This window comes from Chionomys nivalis, chromosome 9 (assembly GCF_950005125.1).
Source record: "Chionomys nivalis chromosome 9, mChiNiv1.1, whole genome shotgun sequence".
Classification (NCBI taxonomy): domain Eukaryota; kingdom Metazoa; phylum Chordata; class Mammalia; order Rodentia; family Cricetidae; genus Chionomys; species Chionomys nivalis.
In genome coordinates this window covers 33,897,036-33,914,539 of record NC_080094.1, presented here as the reverse complement: position 1 = coordinate 33,914,539, position 17,504 = coordinate 33,897,036, and the positions used below count along the sequence as shown (strand labels likewise).

Genomic DNA, 17,504 nt, shown 5'->3' with positions numbered 1-17,504 from the left:
CTGAGTTCAAAATCTAAAGCAGAAACCAGCCTTTCTGAAACCTCTCAGTATAATGACAGAGTCTAGTAGATGACAAGGGAAAGGGAAAAAGATGACAGACAATCCTGACATAAAGGGAGCCAAGACCAACACTTTTCTTGAAACGGTCCTTCTTTGATAGAACGAAGTCTGAGAGTCATAATTAAGGCCTTTTAGAGCCTGATGGTCTCATGTAGCAACATCGACCCCCTCCCTACCCCCCCCTCCACGCTGGCCACTCTTCTGTTGGACTGCACAAGTTGCCAGGTGAAAAGATGACCAAATAAAAGGCAATGTCTCTCTACGGAAACTTACAGTCCATGTGGGGGACATGTTCTTCTATCTGACATTGAAAGACAGAGACCAGATGTGCTAACCACAGGCAATAAAAACTGCAAAATAACGGTGGCGCTGGGAACAAACCCTGCGTGTTGAAGGAGGTAGAGACTAGAAGGCCAGCGAGGGGATAAATGCTCACCGTAATTTCCTCCATTCTGTCTTTTACATACAGCGTGCACTCAAATCATAACAGCCCCGCCTCTTCGCACCCCACACCGCTGCTGCTACCGCCAGCCTCAGGGGGGAACTGATGATAGAGCCATTTCGGTTTGCTGCTTCACGTTGGCTGAGACGTGAGCCTATGGAAAATTACTGGCGAGAGATTGTGCTCTTGAAGTTTGCCTTTTGAACAAAGAGATTCTTTCTTGCAAAAGTGGGAGGGGCACTAGCCTGAGTCAAAAAGGAAAAAAAAAAATACAGCTTTTGTCCTCACAGAATGCTCTTTTCGAAGATATGTTAGTGAGTTTCTCTTTGAACTGTAAATGGCATCTGCGGAGCATGCCAGATGCTAATGCTAACGGGAAGACGTGATAATACTGGGGGGGAGGGGGTGCTTACAGAGTTGTGTGGTAACCCACCCCACCCTCTGGGCCTCTCCACCTACCCACAGAGCAACCCCGTGACTCCAGAGTTCTCCTTTCTCCTTTTGAGGAGAGATTGTTACTTCTCCTCGCTGCAGCAATTTTTAAGGTCATGATTCCTCACCTTTCTGAAACTCTCTTCCCATTGGCAAACTCCTAGGCAGCAATGAATGACAATTGCTCCTTGAAATTTTTAATTACCGCGACACAGAAGGAGTAATTATTAACTTTTGTATCTGAACCACCTCTGCAGATGTTCTTAATCAAATAAAAGAAAGAGGAAAGCCTGTCCCGAGAGGCAGGAGTATGAAATATACAATAGGGAGTTGCAGCTGGGTCGGGGGTTGACGCGAGCTGCGTGAACAATAGATCTAACAGCGGAAGGGTAATTTCATGTCTCAGGCTGGATGGGGAAGAAGACATTTGAGTCAAAAGACCTATTCCTGGCAGCATCTTCTTAGTTTGAGGGTACTTAGTGTACCCTACAAGTGACGGCAAAATGCGCTTTTAGTCGGGCACTTTGGTGGAGTTAGACACTCCAGGGCTGATTAACTTTTGACAGACTAGATGCTGAGAGAAGGCATGGAATCTCTCCAGAGTCGTCAGGGGTCAAGTTTATCTGAGCAGTGCACGGAGCCTGAGATGTGCAGTCAGGAGCTTCGTGGGAGGGCAACATTGATCAATGCCTACAGCAGGAGGGAACACGCGGGAAGCCAGGTGGGGAGAAGATACACTGTAGTAATGGCCAAGAAGGAGTCAGGTGATCCTTCAAAGGGTGCCTGAGCTGCAGGAGAGCACTAATGGGCCAGAAGTGGGGGGCAAACGCCACAGACCTTGTACTTTAAACTATAGAAAATGAATGCATTTCCTCATAGCTAGAGACTGAAAGAGCAACAGTTGGGTATCAGCTGTCCCGGTTTCTTCAGTTTCCCTGTCTGGCTTGCAGATGCATTTCCTCTCCCTGGGTCTTCAAGTCAACTTTGGTTTCTTCCTACAGATGGTTACCGCCCTAGATTGGAGTTAAAGACTTCATCTTCGCGTCTCTTTAAAGTCCTCTTTCCAAGTACATCAATGTTTTAGGCATTAGGAATCCGGCTTTACGGCGAGAAATGGTGGGTTGGGGGGAAGACACCATTCAGTCTTCACGAGGAGCTCCTTCAGACTGGTTTCCTGTTGCCATGAGGAGGCTGGCCCCTCTGGGGGTCTGTCTGGGAGGAAGGTTGTCACCTGCTGGGAGTGTGTCATGGGAGAAAGGTTGATTTCAGGAAAAGAGGGCCAGTACAGGCTAGACGTGTTCTCTGGCGTTCCACTCAGCGGGACCTGTAGCAAAGGACAAAGCAGAGTGACCTGCCTTGGTCTTGAACGGAAAGGCAGATATAGCCAGCATACTAGCCCTCTCCACATGTGAAAATGTAAGCTGCCCTGTTATATTTTTATTATTGCTATATAGATACAATCTGCTGAGTCCCTTTACTGTTGCTCATATGTGTATGTGTTTGGAATTGCCCACATAAGATGGGGTAGCCTATGCCATCAGAGGACCAGTTTCCCCAAAATGATGATTCCAATGCTCTCAACAGCCGTTAATTGCCTGTAACCTCCGGATAGAGACCATTACGAAATGTACAACTGGTAAAAAAAAAATACAGAGAACAACTGGCTGTGCTGAGCTCAGGCCCAGTTAATACATAGTCATGACCTGTATGATTAAGGCCCAGAAAAGGGGATGGAAATTTCTCTTTATCATAACTGACACCCCCTCCACCCCGTGCCAGCCCCACTCCCCATGCCCAGTGTCTTCCAGGATCCCTCTGGTTACAAGCACATGGGAGATGAGCTTGTATCGTCAGAACTTAAAATTGCAGGACAAAAGTCCACATATGCACAGACTTGAATTCTACCCTGAGCATTTGGAATAGCTTCAAGGACCATGACAGAAGTGACATTTGCAAGAGTGTCCGTTTTGATGGATATGAGGTGGACCTGGAAATTAACTTTCATACAAATAACCCTCCAGCTCAAACCAAAGTAACCTAAAGCTCTTCTGCAACATGGCCATTTTTTTTAAGAGCTGAAGAAAAGACAAAAGGAGCAATTTATCAAAACAAAACAGAAAGAATCTGAACTGTGTTGCCACAGGAATGACAGATGTAATGGGTTTGCAAACCCCACCCCGCCCCCAATAAAGGATCCTTTTCATGCATGCAGAAGCAATTTCAAAATGCAAAAAGTGCCCTTTAAATGTTTATGAGTTATAAATGCTCTCCAGCTCATCCAAACTCTGCTGAGAAAGAACATGGCGAGACAATTTCCTCGTTCAGTAATTTGGAGCTAGATGCTTATTTCTGGGGTGGAAGGCTTGAGCGTGAATGTGCTTTGTACCTTTAAGCAAGACCCAGAAGATAATTACTGAAACTTAAAGGAACCTTAAGATCCCAGAACAAGGACTACGGCAGGGTCCTGAGAAATCTTTCCAATACAGTTGCTAGAGTGACCCCCGACCATTTCTCTTTCACTAGTTGACAGAGTCATGGATATTATATGAGTTTTTTTTTAAAGCTCATGAACAATTTTATTAGAATTTGAGAGAAAAACAACAGTACAGACAAGCTGAGAATTTTGCCAGCTGCTAGGAACAGAGGAATGGAGAAAAGTCATGCCTTTCAGATTATTCACAGAAGTATGAAAAACCGTGAGAAAGTGCCAGTTGTCAGAAAGCATATTTATAAGTCTCAGCCAGAGACCTAAGTTCAAAGGGCTTTTGGGTCCCGGGGCAAAAGACTTCACCAGGGACACATATGCTGTGGGGTAATGCTCTTGTACACTGTACAGATTTGTCACTCATATTGGTTTAATAAAACTCTGATTGGCCAGTAACCAGGCAGGAACTAAGAAAGCAATCCAGGAAGTTGAGAAGCGTGGTGCTTAGTCCCTGCTCTCACACTAAGGGAAACAATGAGCAATCTTTTCCCCTTCCTGTGGACCAGTTTTCAGTTGTACTATAACGATTCACCACAGAAGCAAAGGCTCAACAACAGAATTTCCCATCTCAACTGTTCTAAGCACACCGGAAAAGCAGGCCCAGCCTGCCTGAGTCTTCTGGCCAGTCTCAAAAGCTGCATCATAGTCTTCACCTGAGGCTGGAGATTTGCCTCCAAACCCACCTTTCCTAGCTGTCAGCGGAATTCTACTCAGCACACTTAAAGCCATTGTCCATCAGATAAGACTTTTAGCTCACAGAGACTACATGTAATTCCTACCTGTGGGTATGGACATGGCTGCTTTCTTCTGAAAGACCTGGATAAATCCAGACCTCCCCTAGCAGGAAAAGACAGAGCCAAAAATCTAAGCAGGGAGAGAAGAATCAGAAATCTTGGATTAGCCAGTTCAGTTTCAGGAACTAGCTGAAGATAAAGTTAGATTGTAATCTTGAGTATAATCTTGAGAAACAGGGAGTTGCCCCCTTGTGATCATCACTGGTATTTTCGGAATTTTCTGTGAAGCCCTCCCTACCCCTTTCGGATTACTGGGCTTCAAAGCATCAAGGAAACTTCAACTGAAGGAGACCCTGCACAGTGGGGAGCTTCACTCTGGACCCAGGATTAGGCACCACACCCAACTGCCTGTTTTACAGAGAGGTCTTTTATTAAATGGGAAATAAAAGTTCAACTGGCTGCTTTCTGACTCTGGCAGAACACAGCAGGAAGTGACTTTGCAGGTGTAATTTTTAAGAGAAGAAGACAGGAGGTCTGTGTTAGAGCAAACTAGGATGTGGTGGTAAAGGAGACAGGGGACTATGAAGAAGGGGAAGGGGACAAGGGGAAGAGGGAAAAGGTACCAGAGACAGATAAAGGACCGCCTCTGGATAGAGGGGCAACAGATGTGGCACATAGGAAAATGACTGTTTATAAAGGTAAAGGGGGAAACCCCGTGTTAGGATTAGGTATTTAATTTTAATTGGGCATGTTGATTAAATAAACCAAAGGGGTCTTCTGGTTCATAGACTTCAATACTTTGATAGCTGGATCTTCATAGTCAACCTCAGGAGGAGGAAGTAGCCAAATAAGAGAATAGACTTCGGCATTTGGATTTAGGGATATAATCTAATGGTCTTTAGCAAGGCAGAGGGAATAGGGGAGAAGGGCAAGGCCTGCCAGAGTCACATACTCGAGTGAGCTACTGTCCCTTCAGCACCTGTCCCAATTCCACACCCTTTCAAGATCTGTCTTTGCTCAAATTTGATAAATTCTAAAGTTTAAATCAATTATTAGCAGAAACCACTATTTTGAGACCTACCCCTCAGCAGCCTGTGTGGATAAAGCTGTCACTTTGGTTTTAGGAAGGCAGCGATTTCACCCCAGCAATCCATGGTAACCCTCAGTTGTGCCAGCATTTACACCAGTTCTCGAAATGGCAGTGGGCAGGCCACTTCCATGGATCCGAATCCTTGCATTCTCCCATTCTTACTGAATACAGGCTAATCCCAGGCATGTCAGCTGTCCTATGATTGCTGGCTGTGAAAAATGGAGGTCAGCTCCAGATACTCCCAGCATGCCTCCCGTGTAACCTCCTCAACCACAGTGGATGTAATACTGAAAAAGATTAATAGGACTTATGTCATCATGTTTATGGGGCATGAAACCCCCCCCCACTGTGGATTAATGGATATCTTGGTGAAAGAAATATATCTTTACTCCTGTATGCCTTGATGGGTGAGCAGCAGTTGGCATCAGTGGAAATATATGGAGAGATCGCCTTTCAAAGGTCAGACTTTAAAGGACTTTTCTGGCCTCTAAGTCAATGAAAATAGATTTTTGATTGTTGACCAAGACAACTGCAGCATAGACTTCCAACCTTTAAATAAAAAATCTTGTTGAAGTATAGCTTATATAAAATTTTACAAACTGAACATTATGTCCAGGGAACCAGCATCCAAAAAAAAAAAAAAAAAAAAGATGATAGACATTATCTAGCATGCCTTCCAGCATCACACACCATAAAATAATTGCTATGATAACTTCTAACTACACAACTGATTTAATCTACTTCTAAGTACATCTGGACATCATAGACATGGAATTATCCTGTGCATTCCACTCCTGATAGGTTTTTATATAGCACTGCCCCCTTTATTCATGTTTTATAAGTACCTGTGAACTTTTTTATTTTCATTAGTTTGTAATATTCTGTGACTATATACTGGTATGTTTATACATTTCTGACCATTTAAGCAGCTCCCAAATTTGAGATATTAAAATAGTAATGATGAACATTCTGGGGTCCCGCTTCAGGAGAACATATCAGCTGAGTGTGAACCTAGGATTGAAATTGCAAGGTTGTGGTGTGTGAATATATTTACTTAATTTAGTATTGTTAAAAACTTTTCAAAGTGGTTGTACTCATTTTTATTTCTCAGAGATGATGTGGGATGTCCTTCTGTAAGTTGCAAATGTGTTGCTTTTATTGGTTGATGAATAAAGCTGCTTTGGCCTATTGCAGGGCAGAATATAGCTAGGTTAGATTGCTAACCTGAATACAGAGGAAAAGAGGGTAGAGTCTAAAGAGACACCAACAGTTACTGTAGGAGAAAGATGTCAGAGCATCTTATGGTAAGCCACAGGCCACATGGCGATACACAGATTAATATAAATGGGTTAATTTTAATGTAAGAGCTAGCCAGTAGTAATTCTGAACCATTGGCCAGACAATTTTTTGGATATTGCATTTTTATTTTAAAGAGCTATTATTAGGTTTTAATCCATATTAGCATATAGGATGCCACTGTTGCTGTTGTAAAGCCATTGAACACCCAGTGGAAAAATTCTATCATTGAACTGGAGAGTCAAGGGACTCAGTATCATAAGAGAAAATGACAGTGTCCCCTTCCACTGTTTAAAGTCTATTTAAAGGACTTCTAGCAGATGTAACAGGGAGTCTGCCTGGTCACTATCTTATTTTTTTTTTAAACAATTTGAAAAAATGTCTGGTACTTAGCCACATCTTGGTCAAGTGTGTTTGCTGAACTGTGAACATTGCAAATATGTCTAAAGTTACAAATTACATGTGAGGACTGTGCCATGAACTAGTGAGACAAAGGACCTGTGGGTGTCACCTGGTTCTTTAAAAGACACTCGTTTGCAGTATCATGAAGAGTAGGTCAGGTGGTAAATCCCAGAACAAATTTATGTTGTGCTTTAGAATGTGGATCAAATGGAATTTACCGGTCAATTGTTAATACAAAATGAGTCATTTTAAGTATGTGACATTAGTTACAGAGAATAGATATGCACTTTAGGAAATTCTATGTGAAGACCTACTAGACTAGGACTCACAGATACTCATCTGAAGGAAGTAATTAGGAACTAAATCTCCTTGACAGGTTACACATCTCTGAAAATTATTATTTTTTGTGCTTCACTGAGTTTCTCTGGGTGATATAATACTCATTGAACTGATACAAAGACTATATCAGTTGGAGTTTAACCAGAGAAGCATAATACTGTGAGTTATATAGGAAGTAAAGATCTCTCTGTCTCTGTCTCTCTCTCTCTGTGTGTGTGTGTGTGTGTCTTTTTAACTAACACTACCTGATGCAATGATGGCAAAGTGGGAGCGGAAATACATGTTCAGAGTGGGGTACTCCAGGTCAGAGGAGCAGTCCTAACTGAGGCTTGTAAGCTAGACTCCTGAAGAATATTTGGGATATGTCAATAGAGTGTGTGGTCCAGAACCAATTAATGGGAGAGAAGAAAGGCACCATGGAAGCCGTGATGAAAACTGGAACCCACGGGGACAAAGTGGCATGTGGACCTGCGTCATTGCTTTGGTACCCATAGTGCAACATCCTGTAAAAGGGCTCGAGATGCATGTGTGCAAAGCTCAAATTCAGAGAAGATGAGGCAGAGATCAGCAAAAGCTGTAAAAGTCTACAGTTGTTGCTTCCCAAAGTGGTCCTCAAGAACAGACACAACCTGCCTGGAGCTCTAAAAACACCTTCTTAGTGAAAGCTGTGCTATGTTTCTGATCTGTAAATCCCAAGGAACTGTCCCATGGTGAGTTCTAATCCAGAGTCACTCACAGAAATGTAGGTCTAGTTTACTGAATCCAGGCAGTACAAAAGAGCTGCAAGGACAGACTACACCAGCTATGAATGAGACCCTGGAGATGGCATCCTTTGGTATTATACAACTTGAAAATGGAGGACCTATCCACTGTCCCATATCTAGGGGCAGGCCTAGAAATTCAATGGCAAAGGTCCCCTTGCGGGTAATATCAAAGAGAAAAAAATCAGGATTTCGAGTGAGGAGCCTTGCAGTTTTATCATTAATTAATTTACTGGTACAACAAAAAGGCCACTCAATTGCTGGGCTTTTGTTTTCATAGACACACCATGGTATGTGGGCTATGCCCTAGGCAACCTGATAATAGATGAATGAATGGTTTCTCAAGAACCATCATTTTGTGAAATTATCCAATGGCTTTAAGAAAAAAATAAGTGGTACTATTCTGAGCTGTCAAAGATTCTCTTAGAAGTCATCCGGGGTTAGAAAGAAATACGCAAGACTTTCCTCCTCCATGCGAGACAGATCCCCAGTCTCTCGGCCATGTAGCGATTAAACGTCCCGTGTCCGTCTTCCCCCCACAAAGATGATTTCTATCAGTGTGATCCGTTCAATCTGAGCTTCTCCACAGGTGTAAAGTATCAAAGAGCTGTAAAAGCAAGACTCAAAAAGGGTACCAGGTTAGTCGGGAAGATATCAAGTCTGTCATTACATGTTTCTATGTCTTTGCTTATGAATTTGCAGTGAGTGTCTAGCTGGAGTACCTCTTCTCTGCTCCATGTACATCTGCTGCGTGGCTCAAACGCCTGGAGCTGAAATCATGGAAAGGCCACCCCCTTCTAGCTGGAGCTGTTGCCAAAATAGCTACATGTGGGTTCTCCACATGTTCTTGCTACTTGTACAAGTTATGAAGTTTGTATATAGGAAGTGTCCTCTCAAGAGTACTAGACAAGATCTGCATTCTCTCACTCATAAGTCACTTAACATCATTCCTTCATGGCCTCAGGCCTCCCAGACTTAAGAGATGGGAGTTTAGATCCCACCCTTCAGCAAGAGCAGTACCATCATCTTTATTGTACTATAAAGAGAACCATGGGATGAAGAAGTATCAATACTTGAATGACTTTAAAAATAGACTTTTTAAGTGAAGCTTTATGCAATAGTGCCCTAGAAAATACATGCGCACAAGGGAATACAAATATGCAATCAGTATATAATGAATGAAGGCAATGCTTGGCTTCAATTTGCTGGCAGACTGCTTTTCGCAGTGCTAGGCCTGTAAGTCAGGACAGTTAACTAGAGAATTCAACTATTTTAAAATTAAAATGCTTGAACTTCAGCATCCATTCCCCCCCCCCCGGGGAAAATTAACTGGGCTGTTGAATTTTGGACCCATACCATTCCCATGGTCATCAAGCCTACTGGCTAGAAGGAGATTATGATCCCTTGCAATATTTGGATAATCTTCATCTGAATTTGGTGGTGTTTGAAGTTAGTAGCAGAAAATAGCATTGCTACTAAAAGAAACCCCACCATGAGAATACACATACTCATTCACACTTGTTTGCACACACAGATAAGAGACATAATGATTAAAAAATAATGTAATTTGTTGTTAAGTATAAATGTGAGAGGACACAAGGTTGTTCAACTCAATCACCTTAGATTTTCAGTAAATCAAAATTTCTTGGTTTTGACAGCTAGATGATTTAGAAGCATAAAGGAAAAGCAATCAACACTCAGAGGTACACAAAAATAATTATGGGCTCTGGAAGCTCAGAGTGGTTCTGCACAGCTAGAAAACTGAGTCTGACTAAGGAAACACAAGATAATCTTATCAACTTTATAGTCTTTAATTATAAAGTTTTCCAAACATGGAAAAATTGGAAAAAATAGTTTATTCATATACTTGCTCCCACAGTTAATAGCTGTTAGCTATGTGTCATGTTGTCTCAAATCTCTTTACTTTCTAATAACTAACGTCTCAATGACTCAAATCCCCTCCCTTTGCAGAAATCACAGCCATCTTTAAACCATATGTTAGAAGACATGAAAGAGAAACACAATGCGCTAAGAACTGAGGTGTCCTGAATAGCAGCAGCATTTCACAGGTTGGGCAGACTGCCTGCACTGTGGACCACCATTTAGAGAGCAGAAGGAGGCTTTTGTAGGGTAGACATGGATGCGAGGCAAAATGATGTTTGTTCCATAGTGGAGCTGCTGCCTTATCAAATTGTTGCACTGAAGAACTGAGCTAGGTGTCTGGTGGCAGCTTATGATTAGTTGAGTTCAAATTTCTTTTTTCTGCACATCTTTGGGTTGTTCATAAGAGAACACAAGACCACTTAGCCCAATGTCCTTGCACTTCATTATTTCGCTATTGCTCATAGATGGATCCCTACATTGTTGTAACTTTATGTTTTTTAAAATAATATAGAAAAGGTTTTATACAAACTGCCCTTTGATGACACATTTTTGTCATTCAACATGGTTTTGGCTTTGCCACTGGATGTAAACATTTCATAAGGAATATGTGCATGAACAGAATTAAACGCTGGCTTTTATCTAAAATTATAGTTCACCTGGAAAATGATTTGATAGGGAACCTGTACTTTTGGTGTATATAGGCAGTATTAATGACATAGAAGTAGGACTGGACATCCTACTCAAAAACGAAAGTAGGAAAAAAGAAATCTACTCATTTGAACCCTGTCTTACTATTTTTAAGGCCAGGTTCCTTTGTTTGTTTTATATGGGAATCAATGAGGCAATCAGAAGGTAGCTTATTCTTTATAGAATGGAATTCCAGTGACTGGCCAGGAGGCGGTCCAGCCTTGTTGAGGCAGAGACTCATGAAAAGATTAGGCAGCCATGCCTCTGGACTCACTCATGTCACATGATTTCACAGCTCCATGTGACCCCCTGCTATCTCTCTCATCAGAACTTTTTTGCTGCTGAACAAAACTCAGTGGCAGGATCTGCATCCCACATGGTGGAAGAGTGGAAGGGTTAGGTGGGTGACATCCATTTAGGTTCTTTCTTGTCCTGCTTCATGCCCGTCCCACATCTACCCCTCACTTCCACAAGAAATGCTTTGATGCTTTATTCAGTTGTCCATTGTGCCTTGACAGAGTGTTTCTAAACTTTATTTCTCATTGTTGAAGAAAGGAAATGGAGAAGTATCCATGTTCCCGACATAAAATTGAGTTCCCGAGTTAATATGAGACACGGGTGAGCTACTGTGTGCAATCCATTTCTTCTTTCTCACTGATAATTATTCTTGAATATTTCAGTGAAAACCCATCTGTGCTGACACTCTCTCAAAGTAGAAAACACAGGAGGCGATGCACACATTTTTTTCCTGAGGTGACTGTTACCTAACAATATCTACCAAATTAAGTGTTCACAGACCCTGTGTTACTGTTGACTAGCATTTTATTTCTGCAGCCTTTTTTAATATGTTTGGCTAGAAGCAAGTGACTTCATGTAAATTAAACTCATGAAAGCTTTTTAGGCCACATTTAAAGATTACGGGTTTGAGGACTGTATTTGTCTAACAAGATCAGTAAAAAGAATCCTTGGTTTACTGGTGTGCTTCATTGACACTCGGCAGTCTGCCTCTCCCGTGGCTGTTTTAGAGACCATAAGGTCCAGGTACCCCTGTCAGAATCTCAGCATTAGTTAGAGCTTGCTGCAACGTGGCTTACTGTCATTTGTTATTTCTTCTTTATGTAGCATCTCTCCCCTGAAAGCACCCTTGACTTCTTTATAAACAGAGCATGCACACTCAAGTGAATGCTCACGCATAACTCAAGTGTCTACACACACACACACACACATCACCTGATACAGTTCATACTCCACCATGAAAAATCTGTACGAAGTTTTCATAATAATCTTTATCTGTTCTTGTTGGGCCCAAGGAGGTCACGCATACATGGGGGACAGACCACCGAAGTCTATTAAACCAGAAGCAAAATTTATTCCAGGAAAAAAATTAAAAATTAAAAAAAAGTAAATCTCCATGGTGCACATAAAATTTATTAGCTAGCTGAGACCACAGCCAGAGATGGATTTGTAAGGTTGTAGCAGATTACAGTTTCTGAACTCCACCCTTTTATACCAAGAAACATCAAGTTTTAGGCAATAACAAAGGAACTTTGATAATTTTGAGGTAAAACTCAGATACAAATTGTCCTTCTTTGCAATTTTCATTAACAGAGTGTTTTATTTGAACTAGTGTTTGTATTTAGTTCATTGTTTCTCTGGCACTTTCTGATGGTGGCTACCAAAGCTCTGCACTGCCCTGATACTGCCGGTTTCACATATGAGAAGGGTATGAGAAAATGCACAACCAAAAAGTCAGGTATAGTCAACCATTTAAAAGTTAACTCAGTTCACATCATTGCTGGTCATGAGTGGCTGGGGGGAGGCAGGTTATCTAAAATATCTGAAAGCTGACCCTCGGTTTGCAGAGGGCCGCTTCAGCCTTGCAGACAGAGCTATGGGTTGTAAAGCAAAGAAACCCATTGTGAAGAGTTAGTCCTTAAGCTGTTGAGAAAGCTGCTGACAGCCTGATCTCATTTTCCTAGACTTACAACTTTGTATTTCTTTATTTCTATATTCTTATTCTTGGACTCTTCAGTTCTAACACTGTGCTTTGAGTAAACACCTGCCATATTTCCTTCGACTTCAAGAGTTTATTGTTTGCCTCCAGGTGGACCGAATCATCTTCTGTGTCTTCCTAGAAGTTGACTTCAAGATCTACAAGAAGAAGATGAGCGAGTTCTTCCCCGTTGGTGAGTAAAGCCAAGTGTTCCTTTGGGGTCAAGGGTGGAAGCTGCCGAGCTCCCTTGGCCTGTTGTTTCATTTGCTTTCCTTAGAGCTATTCTGATGGTAATGTCTGTGTTTATGGTTAGCCCGGAAGCATATGGCACAATTTCCAAGAGCTACAAGAGGTGAGCAGGCCCTAAACTTATCCCACCCCATGATGTCATTGCATTGTCTGAGGCAAGTCATCATATGTCTTGACTCAGTTCCTCACATCAACTGAGGGTTGGACCAAATGATCCCTAAAGGGCATTCCTCCAAGCCCATATTGCACAATTCAGTTCTCCCTCACCTTGCAGACTTTTCCAGACTGCATGCAGACAGCAACTATGTTAAGCTCCTTTGTTGAAAATTGTAGGAAGTCCATTTGTATTTGTAGTCAGAATTCAGACTTCCTTGTATTTCCTCCTCATTTTACCCATTTTTTTCTCTTTGAACTGCAGTGACTGGATGCTCCTCTCTAGAGCAGTCTGAGAATGGCTGTCACTCACCTTACTTCACACTTCCTTTCAGAATGTAGACGAGGCCTAGGGGTTACTAAAGAACCTTGAGTAATGGATTTCAGACTGAATGTACCATTAGTTGGGCTGGGGTTATTTGAATATTTTCCTGTCCTCCCTCTTACAGCCTGTTAAGGCTGAGGCTTGTTTAATGCCTTGTTACTTTTATGGACATGGGGCCCAGAGTGCTTTCCTTAGCCATGCTAAGCATTGCTTGTAGGAAAATTCAAGCTTCTGTGGGCATTCTTAGTAGACTTTTGGAAGCTGGCTTTCCCCACCCCACCCCCTTTCATTTCTTTTTTGGTTTCTAGATCCATTACAAGTGGTTTTTCATGCAATGAGTAGTAAATCTGGTTGGTAGGAAGGAACTAATAAAGGGTGTTGGTGCACACTCTTCTCAAGCAAACTTTCACAGCCAAGTGAGAAAGGGCAGGCCCCACCCACAGTTCTAAGAGGACTTGGGTAGCTGGGTCAAGCGGTGGTTAAAATAAAGTAAAAAGATAGTGTCAATTCTCTGCTGATGCTCTATGTGGACCAAGTTCTTCAGTCCTTGCCCTAATCTTATAATTAAGCGACAAATCTGCTTCTGAAAAAAATCACGTAGGTCTGGAAAGAATTTTCTTTACTGAAATAAAATGTAAATTCCTCAGACTCCCCTGTGACAGAGGCTTGTTGTGGCACTGATATTCCTCCCCCCCCCGCGCCTTTCCTCTCCTTTCTCCCTCCTTTCTTTATATTTATATGTTTCAGTATCTCAATACTTTATAGTGTTAGGCACTAATTGCTATTTAATAAGCAGTTTCTGAGTTGAGATCAGTTTAATAAATGATTCTCTCTGTAGCCTGGTAGTTTCCTTTCTGTTTCAATCTTCTCTTTCTGTGGGTTCTCCAAATTTCCTCTAGAACCTGGGTGAGCTGAGTGGTGCTTGTGTTTCTGATTATTTTTAAAAGGAATTGTCCATTGGGAGAAATTGTACTTTTATGGTCTGTGTAATATAAATTTTCTCATGCCTGGTCAATATCAGTTTATGAGCTTTTAGACTCTTCAAGATGTTTAGAAATACTGATATCACATTCATTTTCATGTCTTATCAGCCCGAAGATATTTACAAAAATATAGGGCACAGATATCCCACTGCAAACTTTAAAAAGTAAGACAGCCTAAAGTTTTGGGGTCTAAAGTTTCTTTGTAACTGTGCAAATAAACTATTGTTTGAAACATTGCTGCTTTAGATGAATCCAAAAACTCATCTCAGTGCTTGCACAAGTAAAATAATAACAAAATCATTCTCAGTTTCACATAAATGTTTCAAAACACACTATGCTTATGAAATTATTCCCCCAAATAATTATAATAGTAAATATATTTCAAGCTAAATGTCAAAATCTCCAACAATGCTAGCATATTTATAAATATTGATGTATCAGAAATTTATAAATCCTGTTCAAAATGTGAAATTAAGGCTATGTCTAATAGAATACGTGACTGCTAATAGAATTGGTATATATTATCAGTCTTTAATCTGAATTTATGCTTAATTCATAACCATATCATCTTTGATTCAAAAATAACTTTTTCTGACTTGGCATATATAAAATAGATATATCTATTTCCCCAGATTATCTCTAACTAGGGGTTTAGTTTTCCCAATACAAAGATAGTTAAAATAGTTCACAAAAGTCATTTTTTATGTGAAAACATGCTTCTTTGTTTGGGGATACTTTGAGCTCAAGTTTATAAAGGCCACAACCAGAAATCTGAGACCAAAGGCAGCAGCATCAGCGCAAGTTGAAGTGGAAAAGAACGCACTGCAGACAAGCTGTAGTCAAAGCCTCTGTTGTCCAGAAACTTAGGTCCCAAGCGTTACTGTCAGCTTTTCTGCATTCCAGTTAAATTACAAAACAAAAATTGGCGAAGAAAGATGGATTTGTTCATAGTTGCACCAATATGGCCTGGGGTGGGAGTTTAAAAGTGCAGTTTTCCTTCTCTTTGTGCCTGGGGCTGTCTGACACTTACAGAAAGCCGTGACACAGAGGCTGAAACCTTGGCAGTTTAATCGTGAAGCAGGCTATTCAGTCCTTCTCTGTGGGAAGGGGTCCTGGGTACCAGGTTACCTCTGTTCCCTCTATTCTATGCTAAAGAAAATGGGGTCTTAGATGTCCCTTACTTTTGTAAGAAAATTAATCAGAACAGAACAAGAATTCTATGGGATGTGAGACCCCCACTGCTCTGGACCTGCCAGAGTTCTTTGTCACTTGGTCCATCCCTTGAATCTATAGTGGGCATCCTTGGTATTTTTTCTTTGGATGTCAACTTTGAGTTCCAACTCCTGTATTTCTGTTTAGCATACTCATTTTGAAAGTATAAATAAATAAATAAGACTGTCTGATAGCCAATAGGAGAGGATTCAAGTGTCTTTTCTTAGAACTCTGGGTCATGACCCCTTTGGGGCTGAACTACGCTTTTATAGGGGTTGCGTATCAGATATTGACATTGTGATTCATAACAGTAGTAAAATCACAGATATGAAGTAGGGATGAGATAATTTTATGGTTGGGGGTTACACAACATGAAGAACTATATTAAATATTAAAGGGTCACAGCATTAGGAAAGTTGAGAACCACTGGCTTAGACTATCTTCTCCCCAGCCAAGACCTGGCCTTTAGCATAGGATCAAAGTTATGGTATTTGCTGTAGGAATAACTTAGGGACTTGTTTGTTTGGTCTTGTTTTCAACCAGACACCGTTTTTTTTTTCTTTATGTTCTTTTTATTTATTCTTCTCTCATAAAATACATTCTGACCACAGCCTCGTCTCCTCCCCCCCCCACCTTCTCTCTCCCCCATACCTACTACTCCTCCATTTCCCTTCAAAAAAGTTCAGGCCTTTTAGGGTTATCAATCAAACATGGCGTAACAAGATGCAATAAGACTAGGCACAAATCCTCATGTCAAGGCTGGACAAGATAACACAGTAGGAGGATAAGGGTCCCAAAACCAGGCAAAGGAGTCAGAGACACCACCACTCCCATGAATAGGATTTACACACACACACACACACACACACACACCTGTGTACAGAGGTCAGAGAACACCTTGTAGGAGTCAGTTGTCTCTTTCTACCATGAGGGTCTAAGCAGGAATTGAACTCAGGTTTGAACTCAGGTTTTCAGACTTGGCAGTAAATACCTTTACCCAATGAGCAATCTTACCTTTCCAGTTTGTGTCTTGAGGGGGGCCCTAAGCCAAAATAATGTGTGTGTGTGTGTGTGTGTGTGTGTGTGAGAGAGAGAGAGAGAGAGAGAGAGAGAGAGAGAGAGAGAGAGAGAGAGAGAAATACAGCAAGGAACTAAAACCAAAATATAAAAGACCATAGGAATGACTTAGGCTCAGGTCCAGAAGGGATGTGGGTGCAGTGAAACCTACATGGGCAGCAGGGAGCTCAGGGAGCATATGTGTGGTGTCTTAGTTGAAGTTACTATTGCTGTGATGAAAGACCATGACCACAAGCAGCCTGGAGAGGAAAGGGCTTATTTGACTTACATATCCTGAGTCATTGTCCACTAAGGGATGCTAAGGCAAGAACTCTGAGCAGAAACCTGAAGGCATGAGCTGAAGCCTACCATGGAGGGGTGCTGCTTACTGGCTTGCTCATCATGGCTTGCTCAGCCTGCTTCCTTATAGAACCCAGTACCACCAGCCAACGGGTGGCCTCACCCACGATGGTCAGGGTCTCTCCCATTGATCACTAATTAAGAAAATACCCGACAGGCTTATTTGCTTACATAGTGTCTGACTGAAGGTGTTTTCTCAATAAAGTTCCCTTCCTCTCAGACAACTGAAACAGGTCAAATTGGCACAAAACTTGCCAGCACAGATGGGTTGGTGAGGAAGAAAGGTTGTAGGACTAAACCTTCCTTGGAGTCCCTTAGGTTTTCTCAAAGGATTAGTGGGTTTGCTTGTTTGAAGAAAACATTCATGAAGGGGAATGCTACTTATGATACTTGGGTGTGGTTTGAAAAGAACCTGCAGCTGTGTAATGTGTTTGGTTTGGGGATAGTGAACAAAGAACAACGAGGCAAATAGCAAACACCCACATTGAGAGTATGGGTTTTAAGGAAGCCAAAGGTGATAGGATACAATGAGGTTTCAGACAGCCCGTGGCAGGCCTGAAA

At 41.7% G+C, this 17,504-nt stretch overlaps 1 protein-coding gene across 6 annotated transcripts in view; it reads left to right on the top strand.

Moving 5' to 3' along the window:
- Positions 1-17,504, top strand: part of Macrod2 (mono-ADP ribosylhydrolase 2) — a 1,826,063-nt gene that overhangs the window by 1,618,012 nt on the left and 190,547 nt on the right. For all 6 annotated transcript variants that reach the window (XM_057781066.1, XM_057781065.1, XM_057781064.1 and 3 more), the window contains exon 9: positions 12,717-12,798. In XM_057781066.1, the coding sequence (XP_057637049.1) occupies positions 12,717-12,798 (82 nt within the window). The remainder of the gene's footprint in view (positions 1-12,716; positions 12,799-17,504) is intronic.